Source organism: Ranitomeya imitator, chromosome 9 (genome assembly GCF_032444005.1).
Source record: "Ranitomeya imitator isolate aRanImi1 chromosome 9, aRanImi1.pri, whole genome shotgun sequence".
Classification (NCBI taxonomy): Eukaryota; Metazoa; Chordata; class Amphibia; order Anura; family Dendrobatidae; genus Ranitomeya; species Ranitomeya imitator.
In genome coordinates this window covers 32,349,235-32,366,718 of record NC_091290.1, presented here as the reverse complement: position 1 = coordinate 32,366,718, position 17,484 = coordinate 32,349,235, and the positions used below count along the sequence as shown (strand labels likewise).

General features: G+C 43.7%; 1 protein-coding gene across 3 annotated transcripts in view; it reads left to right on the top strand.

The window, feature by feature from the left end:
• Positions 1-16,477, top strand: part of CCDC85B (coiled-coil domain containing 85B) — a 30,664-nt gene extending 14,187 nt beyond the window's left edge. For all 3 annotated transcript variants that reach the window (XM_069739616.1, XM_069739614.1, XM_069739615.1), the window contains exon 2: positions 11,671-16,477. In XM_069739616.1, coding sequence (XP_069595717.1) covers positions 11,997-12,602 — 606 coding nt within the window. In that variant the 5' untranslated portion in view covers positions 11,671-11,996 and the 3' untranslated portion in view covers positions 12,603-16,477. The remainder of the gene's footprint in view (positions 1-11,670) is intronic.
• Positions 16,478-17,484: the final 1,007 nt, after the last annotated feature.

Sequence of the window (17,484 nt, the reverse complement as noted above, 5' to 3'; positions counted from 1 at the left end):
TTGAATCACTAGAACATTCGACTTTTTTGACTTTTTTTTCTGGGATCGGAGTTGCATATTTTATCTGACTCCAGATTTCACGAGTCCTGGTATATGTATCTATGTGTGCGATGTGCGTTTGTCTTGTTACAACGAACAACTCTTTGTTTTACTTACACAAATCTGTAAACTTTATATCTAACAAGGACATAAAGGACAAGGACACTCTGGGTACACTGTTACGAATGCTGTATGTTTGCACGGAGAATGGAGGCATGAAAAAAAGTCAACATTCCAGACATCCGAGTGGTGAAAAGCGTTGCCCGCTACACTTTTCAATACAATTGATAAATAAAGGGTAAAAAGATAGATATGTTTCAGTGATTAAAGTACAAGCTTTTGGCATATGTTTAGGCAAGGGCTACATGGTGACCAGTGTTGCGTGACACTGAAATCAAAGCAAGACATTGCCACACTGGATGCAATGTTTTCATATGGTGTCAAGATGCGGCCTGCGACATACTGCAAATGTTTCCAAATGTGTTGGATTTTCTGACGCTGGTTGCAAGTTATAAACGACTCGTTTGCCATAGGCTTCGATGCAAGTTGCAAACGACATGAGACTAGCTGTTTTATTTACAGCAAAATCACAGCTGTAAAATAAGTAAGTAGGAGACAAGTTGCGCAGATGTTTTTTGCTTTTCTCAAAATAGCTGTTGTGCGACATATGTCTCCTCGTAGCCTTAGCCCATTATTGGCTATGGACATATTTTGCACCTATATTGGAAGCATACCTCTCAACCAATCCCAGATGCAGCGGGACTGTCCCTAATTTGCTTCCCGCACTGTGACTGCCGACCGTAAAGTGAAAGCAGAGCACAGCGGCTGTGCTTTCACTTTCACTTTACGGCCGGCAGTCAGTGAGTGCGGGAAGCAGACGGCAAGGGACCTGACGGACACCAGAATGTAAGTATGTGCTGTTTGTTTTTTTTTAGTTTTACGCTTGTAACCAGGGTAAACATCGGGTTACTAAGCGCGGTCCTGCGCTTAGTTACCCGATGTTTACCCTGGTTACAAGCGAACGCATCGCTGGATCACATCGCTAGATCGGTGTCACACACACCGATCTAGCGATGACAGCGGGAGATCCAGCGATGAAAGAAAGTTCTAAACGATCTGCTACGACGTACGATTCTCAGCAGGATCCCTGATCGCTGCTGCGTGTCAGACACAGCGATATCGTAACGATATCGCTGGAACGTCACGAATCGTACCGTCGTAGCGATCGAAATGGTATAGTGTGACGGTACCCTCAGTTTCCTCCTGAAAATGATTGCAATCACAAATTCTTTGGTATTATTATCTAATTTGTCTTAAATGAAAAAAAACACAAAAGAGAATGAAGCAAAAAGCAAAACATTGATCATTTCACACAAAACTCCAAAAATGGGCCAGACAAAATTATTGGCACCCTCAGCCTAATACTTGGTTGCACAACCTTTAGCCAAAATAACTGCAACCAACCGCTTCCGGTAACCATCAATGAGTTTCTTACAATGCTCTTCTGGAATTTTAGACCATTCTTCTTTGGCAAACTGCTCCAGGTCCCTGATATTTGAAGGGTGCCTTCTCCAAACTGCCATTTTTAGATCTCTCCACAGGTGTTCTATGGGATTCAGGTATGGACTCATTGCTGGCCACCTTAGAAGTCTCCAGTGCTTAATCTCAAACCATTTTCTAGTGCTTTTTGAAGTGTGTTTTGGGTCATTGTCCTGATGTAAGACCCATGACCTCTGAGGGAGACCCAGCTATCTAACACTGGACCCTACATTATGCTGCAAAATTTGTTGGTAGTCTTCAGACTTCATAATGCCATGCACACGGTCAAGCAGTCCAGTGCCAGAGGCAGCAAAGCAACCCCAAAACATCAGTGAACCTCCACCATGTTTGACTGTAGGGACCGTGTTCTTTAGTTTGAATGCCTCTTTTTTTCTCCTGTAAACTCTATGTTGATGCCTTTGCCCCAAAAGCTCTACTTTTGTCTCATCTGACCAGAGAACATTCTTCCAAAACATTTTAGGCTTTTTCAGGTAAGTTTTGGCAAACTCCAGCCTGGCTTTTTTATGCCTCGAGGTAAGAAGTGGGGTCTTCCTGGGTCTCCTACCATACAGTTCCTTTTCAGTCAGACGCCGACAGATAGTACGGGTTGACACTGTTGTACCCTCGGACTGCAGGGCAGCTTGAACTTGTTTGGATGTTAGTCAAGGTTCTTTATCCAGCATCCGCACAATCTTGCGTTGAAATCTCTTGTCAATTTTTCTTTTCCGTCCACATCAAGGGAGGTTAACCACAGTCCCATGGGCTTTAAACTTCTTGATGACACTGCACACGGTAGACACAGGAACATTCAGGTCTTTGGAAATGGACTTGTAGCCTTGAGATTGCTCATGCTTCCTCACAATTTGGTTTCTCAAGTCCTCAGACAGTTCTTTGGTCTTTCTTTTCTCCATGCTCAATGTGGTACACACAAGGACACAGGACAGAGGTTGAGTCAACTTTAATCCATGTCAACTGGCTGCAAGTGTGATTTAGTTATTGCCAACACCTGTTAGGCGCCACAGGTAAGTTACAGGTGCTGGTAATTACACAAATTAGAGAAGCATCACATGATTTTTCGAACAGTGCCAATACTTTTGTCCACCCCCTTTTTTATGTTTGGTGTGGAATTATATCCAATTTGGCTTTAGGACAATTCTTTTTGTGTTTTTTTCATTTAAGACAAATTAAATGAAGATAATAATACCAAATAATTTGTGTTTGCAATCATTTTCAGAAAGAAACTGAGTATTATCTGACAGAATTGCAGGGGTGTCAATACTTTTGGCCACAACTGTATGTGTATTAATGTAGCAGAGCTGTGTATGTGTGTATTGATGTAGAAGAGCCGTGTGTATATTGATGTAGCAATGCTGTGTTTGTATTGATGTTACAGGCTGTGTGTGTATTGATGTTACAAAGCTGTGTGTGTATTTATGTAGCAGACTGTGTGTGTATTAATGTAGGAAAGCTGTGTATGTATTTATATAGCAGAGATGTGTGTATTTATGTAGCAAAGCTGTGTGTATTAATGTACCAAAGCTGCGTATGTATTTATGTAGCAGAGATGTGTGTATTTATATAGCAAAACTGTGTGTGTGGATGTAGCAGAGCTGTGTGTAATGATGTAGCAGACCTGCATGTATTGATGTAGCAGAGCTGTGTGTGTACACCAAGGTACATCATAATATGTCTGGAGGAATGTACTGTGTGTCCTGTCCTGTCTGTGTCTCTTTTTCTTGTTTTTAAAAGTTGAAAGCTATGTTGGAAGCATAGCCTTTCTTTTTGGGATATCTACTTTACTAGTATGGCCTACATTTTACAGTAGCCTATAGATATCATGATTTAAAGTGATTGTTACTTTTATATTGTTGATTTATGCTTAGGTCAGGCCATCAGTTTCAGATTGATAGAGGTCCAACACCTGACATTCTCATTGATCAGCTGTTATCTCTACTGGTGGTTGTATTTAAACAGTGCATTGAGCAGAGCAGCACCACACACTGTTTATTGGCCACAGCACCACACACTGTTTATTGGCCACAGCACCACACACTGTTTATTGGCCACAGCACCACACACTGTTTATTGGCCACAGCACCACACACTGTTTATTGGCCACAGCACCACACACTGATTATTGGCCACAGCACCACACACTGTTTATTGGCCACAGCACCACACAGTTTATTGGCCACAGCACCACACAGTTTATTGGCCACAGCACCACACACTGTTTATTGGCCACAGCACCACACACTGTTTATTGGCCACAGCACCACACACTGTTTATTGGCCACAGCACCACACACTGATTATTGGCCACAGCACCACACACTGTTTATTGGCCACAGCACCACACAGTTTATTGGCCACAGCACCACACAGTTTATTGGCCACAGCACCACACACTGTTTATTGGCCACAGCACCACACACTGTTTATTGGCCACAGCACCACACACTGTTTATTGGCCACAGCACCACACACTGTTTATTGGCCACAGCACCTCACACTGGTTATTGGCCACAGCACCACACACTGTTTATTGGCCACAGCACCACACACTGTTTATTGGCCACAGCACCACACACTGTTTATTGGCCACAGCACCACCCACTGTTTATTGGCCACAGCACCACACACTGTTTATTGGCCAAAGCACCACACACTGTTTATTGGCCACAGCACCACACACTGTTTATTGGCCACAGCACCACACACTGTTTAGTGCCCACTGCTGGGCTGCAGAAAAAACACTTTAAGGCCCTTTTACGCAGACAGCTGATTGGTTGAACAAACGTTCATAGAAACTTTTGTCCCTGATCACTGCAGTGCCAGCGTGTTAGCAGTGCCAATCGACATGCTATATTGTTGATCGATAATTACAGTCACATTATCTGTCCGTGTAAAAGGGACCTTAAAGTTCTCTTTATAATTTTTATTATTGTTCTTGAGGTCAGTTTACAGGTAGCAATCAGCCATACAATATTATTATTACCGTATATACTCGAGTATAAGCCGACCCGAGTATAAGCCGACCCCCCAAATTTTGCAACAAAAAACTGGGAAAACTTATTGACTCGAGTATAAGCCTAGGGTAGAAAATGCAGCAGCTACCGGTGAATTTCAAAAATAAAAATAGATGCTCCATACTGTTCATTATTGCCCCATAGATGCTCCATATACAATTGTGCTATATAGAATGCTCTGCACCGTTCATTATGGCCCCATAGATGCTCCTTATAATGCTGTGCCATATATGCTCTGCACCTTTGATTATGGCCCCATAGGTGTTCCTTATAATGCTGTGCCATATATGCTCTGCACCTTTGATTATGGCCCCATAGGTGTTCCTTATAATGCTGTGCCATATAGAATGCGGCTGCAATAAAAAAAAATAAATCACATACTCACCTCTCTTCTCAGGACGCCAGCGCTTTCTATAATTACCTGCTCCTCGTGCGGCTCCGTCTCCAGCACTGACGCTCAGCAGAGGGCGCGCACTGACTACGTCACAGCGCCCTCTAACCTGAGCGTCACTGCTAGAGGACGCTGCAGACGGAGCCGGAGCGAGGAGCAGGTAATTATAGCGCTGCGCTCCCCTTACCTGCTGCGGCGCGGTCCCTGCAGTCCCTGGCTTCTCCGGCGCTGCAGATTCTTTCTGTAATTGAGCGGTCACATGGCACCGATCAATTACAGCAATGAATATGCGGCTCCTCCCCTATAGGGGGTGGAGCCGCCTATTCATTTCTGTAATGATCGGTGCCATGTGACCGCTCAGTACAGGAAGAATCTGCAGCGCCGGAGAAGCCAGGGACTGCAGGGACCGCGCCGCAGCAGGTAAGTATAACTACACAGCCCCCGCTCCCCCTCCCCTGCTGACACCCGGGTATATGACTCGAGTATAAGCCGAGAGGGGGACTTTCAGCCCAAAAAAATGGGCTGAAAATCTCGGCTTATACTCGAGTATATACGGTAATCAAATTTGTTTTTATAGATTCAAAACGTTGACAATTTTTTTTGTGGGGAAATAAATATTTAATACACTGCAGATTTTGCAAGTTTTCCCACCTACAAAGAATGGAGAGGTCTGTAATTTTTATCGTAGGTACACTTCACCTGTGAGAGACAGAATCTAAAAAAAAAATCCAGAAAATCCCATTTTATGATTTTTGCATAATTAATTTGCATTTTATTGCATGAAATAAGTATTTGATACAATAGAGAATCAGAACTTAATATTTGGTGCAGAAACCTTTGTCTGCAATTACAGAGGTCAGACGTTTCCTGTAGTTCTTGACCAAGTTTTCTCACACTGCAGCAGGGATTTTGGCCCACTCCTCCATACACATTTTCTCCAGATCTTTCAGGTTTCGGGGTTGTCGCTGGACATCATTGAATTTCAGTTTCTTCCAAAGATTTTCTGTTGGGTTCAGGTCTGAAGAATAGCTGGGCCACTCCAGGACCTTAAAATGCTTCTTACAGAGCCACTCCTTAGTTGTCCAGGCTGTGTGCTTGGGTCATTGTCATGCTGGAAGACCCATCTTCAATGCTGTTACTGAAGGAAAGAGGTTGTTGGCCAAACTCTCATGATCAGTAGCGTAGCTGCTGGGGGGGCAGAGGGGGCCATTGCCCCGGGCCCAGTCACCTGAGGGGCCCACCATGAGATCCACTGCCGAGTCTGAGGTGTCAGGGAGAGAGCAGCACAATGCCGGCTGCAGAGCCCCCCTCCGTGCAGAGTGCGATGTGGTCTCACCCATCTCTTCCTGGCTGGCAGCAGCAGCTGCAGTTACTTTCTGGTGCACGCTTGGTTTAGCTGGGGCACGCTGGGTCCTAGTGCCCTCCTTGCACCTCTCTGGACACTTCCTGGTTCTCCTCACTGCCTGAAAACTTCATCAGTAAGTGGAGATGGAATTTATTAGAATAATTCGGTTTAGGCATATCATGGTCACTGTGGGGGTGAATGTGAGAGGATTGTGGTATTGTAGGGGCTGAAGTGGGAGAGGAGGACAGGGCACTGTGGGGTAAATGTGAAACGATGGGGGTTATTGTGGGGTGTGCAGGGGGAAAGGGCACTGTGGGGGTAAATGAGAGAGGATGGTGGTATTGTGGGAGGGAGACAGGGCACTGGGGGTGAATGGGAGAGTTTGAGGGTATTGTGAGGGCTGACGTAGGTGAGGGGGCACTGGGGGGCTGATTATTATTATACTGTTTAATGTTATGAGATATTCACTCCATCATATGTGAGGGTACGTGTCCTCGAGGTGTATTGGCAGCGCTCTGGACGCAGCAGATACCCCGCTCCGCCTAAAGCGCTGCCCCCTGTTGTACGCGCGGTGATTCCGCATATATTCATTGAACACAGGTGGAATCACCGCATCCTATTCATAGACTGTTTTATTTATCTTGTGGAGACGGAGCATCTCCACAAGATAAATAGACATGCTGCTGTCTAGAAAGACGCGCCACATGTCCGGTTACGCAGGTCTGCCACCTGCGTCTATGTACGCATAGTGGAGATGGGATTTCATAAAATCCCCTCCACTATACTGTAACATCTGGAAGCTGCGGTTTCGACGCTGCGGATGTACACAGTGTCCAATCCCCAGCAAAACCCCAAGCAATACGCCCCTTGGAAACATACCCTAATAGTTGCTGTCTTGGGGGCTGGAGATGGGGAGGTCGGGGGGGTTTTATTATTGCGAGCTGGGTCTTTTATAAGTATTAGTAAAACAAGCATATCAAAGAAGGTTAATATTACTATAACAAGGATAAGTATTAACATAAGGGCGCAGACAGACACTGTATAACTCATGCGATGAGCGCATTGCAATCCTCGGACTGGCCCTGACACCTCTCCTGACATAAGCTTGACAGCGTGATAAATTACTATGCAACTGTCAGCCTCAGGTCAGGAGAGCCGACGGTCAGTCCGAGGATTGCGATGCGATCCTCACATGAGAAGTACGTCCGTCTGTCTGCCTACTAACAAGTATAACAATACAGTAACCACGGGCTGTATTCTATGTTATAAGAATAAATTGCTTATAATTAAATTATTAAAGGGAACCTGTCACCCCCCCAGGCATATTAAGTTAATAGAGCCAGCCACCTTCAGCAGCACTAAGGCTGCATTCCGTGAAGGTGGCTCTTATGTTTTTGTTCCCTAATAACACTGAAATATTAACTTTTATAAATTGCGTGCCATACCTGTTTTGAGTCTGGGGGGTACGTCTTTTGTCCCCAGACACAACCGCCTCCCAGCCGTCCATCATCCCACTGGGCGCCGATGCCTGGGCTGGGCTCTCATTTTTCGGGCATGCGCCGTGTGCGCTGCCCTGGAACTTCCATCAGCTGATGTACTGATATTGTGCCTGCGTGTAGCGGAGGCCCGAGATCCCACCCCGCAGTGTGTTATGATTTATTCACACTGCGGGGCTGGGAATCTGGTGCTGTGCGCAGGTGCGATCTACTTACATCACTTGATATAAGTTCCAGGGCAGCGCACACTGCGCATGACCGAGAAATAATTGCAGAGCGCAGGCGACGGTGAGGGCACAAGACAGAGAGGAGGCGGTGCTCGGTGGGATGATGAACGGCTGCAAGGCGGCTGAGTCAGGGGGAGAAAACGTACCCCCGGACTCAATACAGGTATGGCGCACAATTTATAAAAGTGAATATTTCAGCGTTATTAGGGATCGAAAACATAAGAGCCACCTTCACAGAATGCAGCCTTAGTGCTGAAGAAGGTGGCTCTTTTACCTTAATAGGCCCTGGGGGGTGACAGGTTCCCTTTAAGTTATTAAAGGCTTGGGATAATTGTCTGCAGTCACTTTACAGACTGCCAAACCATGATGGGGTGCACCTGCCGTCATGAGACCCCAAGACCACTGGTGTGATCAGGCGCTCATGCCAAGACCACTGGTGTGATCAGGCGCTCATGCCAAGACCACTGGTGTGATCAGGCGGTCATGCGACCACGTTTGCTATTTGCACGTGTTGACTAGACAAGTTTGACTTCTCTCAATAGAAGAAAATTGTCACATGACCTCCTGCTCTCATCAGCGATGCTGGGGCCATTATTACTGTACATAGGGGGACTCCTAAATATTAAGTAGGCACTTACGAAGCATTGAAGCCTAACTACTGGGTGGCAGATAGTGCTGTACCGGCTGTCAGTCTGTCCCGGGGCGTCAGTTGCAGTCACCGCTCTCTATACACAGAGCGGTGACTGAAAAATGTTGAAGTAATAGTATACACAGTTTGTCAGGGAAAAGTGAATGGCTCCACCGGAAAGAACGTCCTCTGTAAGTCACCATCTACAACTGTACTGTGGTCTCTCTATGTCATGCAGGACTGGTCTCTACCACTATATGGTATTACCGTATGGCGGTAATATCAGTACTGGTTATTGTATAGAGATTTATTTTGTCTGTGGACACAGACAGAAAAGGGCCTATGTGCAAGAACAATATATGGGCCCTTTGCAGCCCAAGAACTTCTAAAAATACAAAATTGCACCTTATTTAGAGGTAGAAAAGGCCCCCCTTAACTCTTGGGCCCATGTGCTGCCGCATAGTTTGCACTAATGATATGTCCGCTTGTTAGGGGCCCACTCACATGGTTCGCCCCCCCTGAGCTGAACCCCTAGCTACGCCTCTGCTCATGATTCATGATCCCATCCATCCTCCCTTCAATACGGTGCAATCGTCCTGTCCCATTTATAGAAAAGCACCCCCGAAGTATGTTTCCCCCATCATGCTTCACATTTGGAACAGGTTGTTCCTGGGTTTGTACTCATCCTTTTTCCTCCAAAAACGACAAGTGGAGTTGATACCAAAAAGTTCTATTTTGGTCTCATCTGACCACATGACCATCTCCCATGCCTCCTCTGGATCATCCAGAAGGTAACTGGTAAACTTCAGACAGGCCTGGACATGTGCCGATGTCAGCAGGGGGACCTTGCCCTGCGGGATTTTAATCCATGACGGTGTAGTGTGTTACTAATGGTAATATATGAGACTGTGGTCCCAGCTCTCTTCAGGTCATTGACCAGGTCCTCCCATGTAGTTCTGGGTGATTCCTGACCTTTCTCAGAATCATCCTTATCCCACGAGGCGAGATCTTGCATGGAGCCCCAGACCGAAGAAGATTGACAGTCACCTTGTATTTCTTCCATTTTTTAATAGTTGTTGCCAAAAGTTGTTGCCTTCTCACCAAGTTGCTTGCTTATTGTCCTGTAGCCCACCTTAGCCTTGTGCAGGTCTACAATTTTGTTCCTGGTGTCCTTAGACAGCTCTGTGGTCTTGGCCATGGTGGAGAAGTAGGAGTGTGTCTGAGTGTATGGACAGGTGTCTTTTATACAGGTAACGAGTTCAAACAGGTGCAATTAATACAGGTAATGAGTGCAGAGTAGGCGGCTTCTTAAAGAAAAACTAACAGGTCTATGAGAGGCAGAATTCTTGCTGGTTGGTCGGTGATCAAATACTTATTTCATGCAATAAAATGCAATTTAATTATTTAAAAATCCTACAACGTGATTTTCTGTTGTTTTTTTTTAATTTTTAGATTCTGTCTCTCACAGGTGAAGTGTGCCTATGATAAAAATTACAGATCTCTCCATTCTTTGTAGGTGGGAAAACTTGCAAAATCAGCAGTGTATCAAATACTTATTTTCCCTACTGTGTAGCCTAATGCCTAACTCATTTTTGGAAAAAAATAAAAAACAGCAATTCTGCTTTACTTTTTTTACATTTTAAATTATCCACATTTCATGTGCTGCACAAGTGAGATGTTATTCTGTGTGCTAGTACAAACAAGGCGATACCCAATGTACATTGGTTCATTTATGCTTTATTACTTCTGTTCAATAAATGCATTTAGTTTTTGTATCACCATATTTTAGGAGCCATAAGTTTAACATTTTTCCGTAAACTGAGCTACCGTATATTAGGGTTTATGTTTGCGTGACAAGATGTCATTGGTATCATTTTCTGCTACTTTTTCATTACTTTTTAATACTTCTTAGGAAGCGGAATGAGTTAAAAATGGTAAAATAAAAAAATTGATTTTTTTTTTTTCCATACTTTGCATTTGAGATAGGGTTTAGGTTAGGGTTATGTTAGGGTTGGAGTTTGAATTTTTTTTTTTTTTTTTTTTCAAAACTCTCTTGATTTAAGGGCACAAAAATTAAAAGTTTGAAAATTGCTACATTTTTGCCAAATTTCCGGTTTTTTTTTCACAAATAAGCGCAGAAATTTTAGCACTATCATAAAGTACAATATGTCACGAAAAAAACAGTCTCAGAATCAGTGGGATCCGTTGAATTGTTCCAGAGTTGTTACCTCATAACGTGACAGTGGTCAGAATTGTAAAATTTGGCTTGGTCATTAGGGTCAAAATTGGCTCCGTCACTATGGGGTTCAACATTTTGTCCCTTTCCTGTATCCTTACAGTATAGTACCAAACGTAGATGATTGCTGATTGGTTGCTGTGAATAATTACACATTTTGCACTACAACCAGAGGAGAGTCTGGAGCCTCAATACACGTTTTCACACAAGTGAAATGTATCTGTAATAAACACTTAAAGTTTAGTATTTTGGGAACTGCATCTTAATGACATAACGTTTTGGCTTTGCTATTTTTTTGGGGATATACTAGGTCAGACTCATTAAAACTGTCTAAAAAAAGAAACTACCCCTGGCAACCAATCACAACACAGCTATCATTTTATCCGAGCAGCTGAAGAAATGAAAGCTAAGCTGTGATTGGTTGCTATGGGTGACTAAGAAAGGTTTTCTTTCTGCAGTTTTGGAAACTAGGCCCCATTTTGTATATCCACTTAAGTATTTACACCAGGCCCATAGGAGCTGTGCTAAAAGCACAAAACGGATTTCTATAATCGCAGCCACCAAAAAAAAAATGATTTTTTTAATGATAAAAATAAAAGAGCATTTTTAGTTTGGGGCACACAATTCTACGGCATCTAATTTCACATTTATTGTAATTTCATAAATTCAAAGAGAAATACCGTAAAAATATGATTTTTTTTTTAAATTTTTTTGTTAATGTATCTCATTCTTTTGCTTAGGCACGTTCAACCTTTCACATCTGTTCAGTAAAATGAGGAATGTGGAAAAAAGGATCAGTTAAAAGCAGTCGGCTGGCAAGATCAAAGCAAGCTGGGGCAATCCTAGGTCGCGAAGGGGTATAATCAGCATTTCAGCTCATCATCCTGTCAGACAGTAAAAGGAGCCTCCGGGCTCTCCTTCACTAGTCCTGTTTTGTATTCCATATTTCTTCGTTTTTTTTTTTTTCCTCCTTGCTTCATTTTGTCACGATATCAGTGACCAGATTTGAGTCCCAAAAAATCCAGCAGATTATACATTATTGTGGCTACAAAAGAGGATATACAGGATGAATGAGGAATGTGGTCTACTGGGACGGGACATTTCTAAGGTGACAGATGAAGAAATGCTATCTCACAGCAAGGAGGAACTCGTGCGGAAACTGAGGGAAGAGGAAGCCGAAAAAATGGCCGCCCTTATCCAAAGAGGTCGTCTTATCAAGGAGGTCAACCGCCAGCTACAAGGCCACTTAACGGAGATTCGAGAGCTGAAACAAGTCAATCATCGTCTTCAAGAAGAGAACAGAGAGTTGAAGGACCTTTGCTGCTTTTTGGATGACGACAGATTGAAAAGCAAGAAGCTGGCTAGCGAATGGCAACTCTTTGGTTACCATGCAGCTAAAGTGTTACGAGAAGACTTGGGTGGGTATCTGAAAAAACTTTCAGAGCTTGAGAGGCGTCAGGATGAGCTCGTTCGGGAAAACTCATGCCTTTCGGAAGTGTTTTTAGCTCTGGAGGAAGATGGGGCTTCCATAAGGCATCATGCTAGCCCTGTGGCTTCATCGGAGCTAAGCCTTTTACCTTGTGGACCACGAGACTTGGGAGATGGGAGCTCCAGTACTGGGAGTGTAGGGAGTCCAGATCAACTCCACGTGGTTTGTTCACCCGATGACTGAGAATGGGCGTCTAGACCAATTACTTGTGAATGTATATGGCTAAGAATGACAAAACTGTTGGCCGTTAGATTGAGACTCTAGGGTCAACTGAAAGGGGGGTGAATTTGGGGTAAATAGTCTGTTCTTTTTTTCCCGATCTACCACGCTCTCTGTATATATTGTAAACACGTAAACTTTAAGCCATTTGGTCTCTGTAAATATGAGAAAAGAAGACAGCACACGATGCAATGGAGACACTAGGTTCTGTATATGTACAGACCAGCAACAGCTTAGTTTCTGCCCCCAGTCATCGACCTCTTTATATAGACAGGTGTGAGAGGGCTCATGCATTACAAACATCAATTTCCTTTTACTTATCACTGTATATAAAGACTAGTATGGAGCCTGTTACCTAATCGGGCAGATACCATGACCCATCAGCAAATATAGCAGTAGGAGGAAGACTTGATCCTTGCTGCCCTGGTTACAGTATATGCATGTGGTAGAGCACTTGGGGGTCTGCGCTCAATCATGGCTCTCTGTATATACAAATGGGACACCGCAGTCACTGATCGATGTGTGTATATATGTATACAGGAGAGAGGGGGAGGGCACAGTCACTTATCTTTGTGTGAATACAAGTCAGGTGGCTAACTGAGATTTCCGCTATCGTTTTATTGTCATCCTGGTCCTGATGCATTTTAATAATGCGTGTAACTAGACATTCTTTCATTATTGCAGGGGCGGACATACCAGTAGTGCAACCTGTGCAGCTGCACAGGGGCCCAAGATGTAAGGGGGTCAACTTCCACCTCCAAAGCAGCAAGCAGCTTTTGTCACAGACACGTTATTGGACTGCAAAGGGCCCCATATACTGTTCTTGCTCAGGGGCCCTCTTCTGTCTATGTCCACCCCTGCATTATTGCGAAAGTTTGCAAAATAGTTCAAATGTAAAATACAAGTTCTGTGTAGTTTCCGTTGGTTAACAGTTTAGTCGTCCAGACAATCCCGTGCACTATACTAACGGGATTAAAATTCCTGGGATTTCTCTATTCGTAAAGGCAGTTCTGTTTCTCCTTCGGGAGACCATCAAGCTGGCATAAAAAAACATATACGCCAGACAACGTAACCTAGGGAAAAAGTATTAGCTCTCCTTAAAGAGTAAGAAAGTTGGCTCTTAAATGACACCTATTGGAGGTAACCACTCTGTAGGTCAATGTCCCACCCACATGACTTATGATAGTTAGCAAATCAAAGTCTTCTTTAAAATCAAAATACATCATCTATAGACAACTGTGTCAGGGCTGTTGCCCCTCATCAGTACAGAGTAATGTACTGGTTAGCTGGATCAGTGGCCTTTGGTGAAGGTCTAGGTGGTATTGTTTCTCGTTATGGAGACTGCCATTTAATGTAAGGAGACTTGAAGGCCTGGCAATGCATCCTGGGAGAAAAGGTACGCATTATAAACTTTCCTCCAAGAAGAAGAAAGCTAGCTTTATGGTGCCACCTGTTGAAGCTATCCACCCACCCCCACCCTTTATGTCAATGTCCAAAGCATTAATAAACCTTACCATATGATGTACGATATTTGGCCAAACCAGAGTCTTCTTCGTAAAGAAAAGACCGCTATCTGTGACAGCTGTTTCAGGGTTCTTGCCCCTCATTAGTGCAGAGTACCGCACTTTTTGGCTAGATGAGTGGCTTTTGATGAAAATTTAGGTGGTAATGTTTCTCCTCGTGGATAACGCTAGCTAGACTCTGGAGATTCATAGATCAGGCAATGTTCCCTTGTTAAAAGATGTTCAAATAACCATCTTTCTTCCCCTTGGAGGAGAGTTTTTGTTGTGCCACCTATTGGAGATATCCAGTCTTTACATCAGTATCTAACTCATTAATAAACTTAACACATGACATAGGTTATTTGGCCAAACCAGAGTATTCTCCAAAAAGAAAAGACCTCTATCTACAGACAGCTGTTTCGGGGTCCTTGCCCCTCATCGGTGTAGAGTAGGGTACTGGGTACCAGTTGGCTGGACCGCCAACTAGTGTTGGAAACCCTGGGAAAGAGATATGCAAAAAAAACCTCTCCTCCAAGGGGTAGAAAGCTGGCTTTCTAGTACCACCTATTGGAGGTAGAAACACTATTGGTCAATTGTCAACCCTTATCTCTTGACCTAAGACAATTAGCCAAATCAGAGATTTCCATCTGCAGACAGCTATTACAGGGTACTGCTTCTCTGAAAGGCCTATAATGAAGGTGTAGGGGCCACTGTACCTCCAATAGGATTCACTATAGAGCTATCTTTCTTCTATTAGCTCAGACATAATGCTTCTACATCTAGTCTAAGTGGAACGTTCTCTGGCAACCAGGGAAACACAATATATGAACCAAAGAATAAAATGATATTGGAGATCTCATTTCCAAGTTTTTCTATATATACAGAGGAAGGACAGGGTAGCTCCTATTCTATTCCTTCCAGAGTAGTGTTAAAAGTGGTCCATGACTTTATCAGTGTATGGTTTGCCATGGTCATAAAATGTGAATCCATGTTGGATATTCATTCTGGGAGGTTTCTAGCATGAAGAGAAAGCTGGTGACTGCTTGGGATTTATATTGATGCAGTTGTAGAAACATATCGCAGCTCTACTCTTACCTGCCGCCGGTCTTCTTAGTCGAAAATACGTCATTTCACATATAAAATGTTGCCAAATAAATGAAAGTGCTTGGATAGTGTTGGAATGTATAATTTTGATATTGATATAGATTCTCCTCTTACATTTATTTTTAGAAAAATCTAATTATTCCCACTGTTAACCCAAATTGTAAGGTATCCCCTAACAATAGGCTAGGGGATAACTTACTGATCGCTGGTGGACCGACCACTGCACTAGGCTTTCTCCGGCAGTCTCATAGACAATGAATGGAGCAGAGGTTGCTTCATTCCAGACTAGAATCTGCAAATCCAATTTTGTGTTCCAGATTCTCGCTCTGAAGATCGCAGAGGATCCCACCGGTCAAATCCCCAGCAGTCAGTAGGTTATCCTATGGAGATAGAGTCCTTCTCTTAGAATCAATGAGGGTCCCAGCGGTTGAATCCCCAGAAGTCAGTAGGTTATCCTATGGAGATAGAGTCCTTCTCTTAGAATAAATGAGGGTCCCAGGGGTTGAATCCCCAGACGTCAGTAGGTTATCCTATGGAGATAGAGACCTTCTCTTAGAATCAATGAGGGTCCCAGCGGTTGATTCCCCAGAAGTCAGTAGGTTATCCTATGGAGATAGAGACCTTCTCTTAGAATCAATGAGGGTCCCAGTGGTTGAATCCCCAGAAGTCAGTAGGTTATCCTGTGGAGATAGAATCCTTCTCTTAGAATCAATGAGGGTCCCAGTGGTTGAATCCCCAGAAGTCAGTAGGTTATCCTATGGAGACAACGTCCCACTCTCAGGTTCACTGGGGGTCCTAGTGTTCAAATCCCCAGCAGTCAGTAGATTATCTCATATCCAATGGAGATAGACACCCGCTGTCAGGATCACTGGGGGTCCCAGCGGTTGAATACCCAGCATTGAGTAGGTTATGACATAACCTACGGAGGTAGAGTCCCACTTTCAGTATCGCTGGGGACCCCAACAGTCGAATCCCCAGAAGTCAGCAGGATATCCCATATCGTATCATGGCAGATGTCCCTGAAGATTTTTCTGCCATAATAATCAGATTTTTCTAAAGATAGATATAGGTCTATGTACTGTATTATTGGAGCAATGGTCCTCTTTGTATATATTAATTTTATTTCATGACTAATGTGTATATAAAACATAGTTGCGCTCACATACACGTGTGTGTGGTTTGGATATCTTCACCTGTTTCACATGATCAAATAAATATATATTTGGGGGTTTATATGTTGTGGTCTGACAAATCCATGTAATTCGCAATGGATATCCTATAAAGAAATTGACCGATATGGGCTAGTAGCGGGCAATCCTACAAGTATGTATTACAGCTTACGGTGTAGGTCCCTACCGCGCCCTATGGAAATGACGTAAGAGGCTGATGACCTCTATACTTTCGCAGTTGGCTTTATAAGGCTGTTTATATGTTCTCCCTCCTCCTCATCATACGTAGCGCTCAGAATTTGACACCCATTTCCTTTCCCATTGTTTCAGACTTGTCTTCAAACTTATTAATAGCAAATCAGGAAATGCTAAGACCCCGACCTGGCTGCTCTTGACATAGTGATATACTCAAGGGCGGCCATACCATATCTGCAACCGTGCAGCTCTACTAGGGCCCGGTAAGAGAGGGGTCCACTGATACCGTAAAATCAACTCCTGTCCTTTTAGATTGCATGTATGGGACAGAGCTTTTGAGCCATAAGCCACCAAGACGCTCTTTTACTGTTCTTGAGTGGGTCCCGTTGATGTTTGTGAACACCCCTAAGTAGAATAGTTTTAATTTTATTTTAATTCTAGTGTTCGGATGTTAGGATGTGAACTGTATATATGGCAATTGTTCTGGAAAATCATGCCTTTAAATTCTTGCTTGGAGCTGAATTGCAGATTGTTGCAGTGCAATCCTTTCTGTAAATGCAGACTTGCAATAATGATCACCTGATCACGGGGTCGGACAGCTGGAAAATTTGCCGATTTTCTGACATCTCTTTGTGAAGATGCAGACAGCCTGCCACACTGCAGAGCTAATATGATATTTAATGGTGTCCACTCTTTAAAGCCACTTTTTCCAAGCTTTCTCCCCACCTATATGCCATGCATATACTCTAATACTTCCTGATGGGAAATCAATGACAAGGACGTTCCTGAACCTGTCCAGGATACGGCTGAGCGCACCCAGCTGCAGACAAACCCAGACAAGTCAGCAATTCGTTCTCGTGTTGAAGGAGTGTTTTT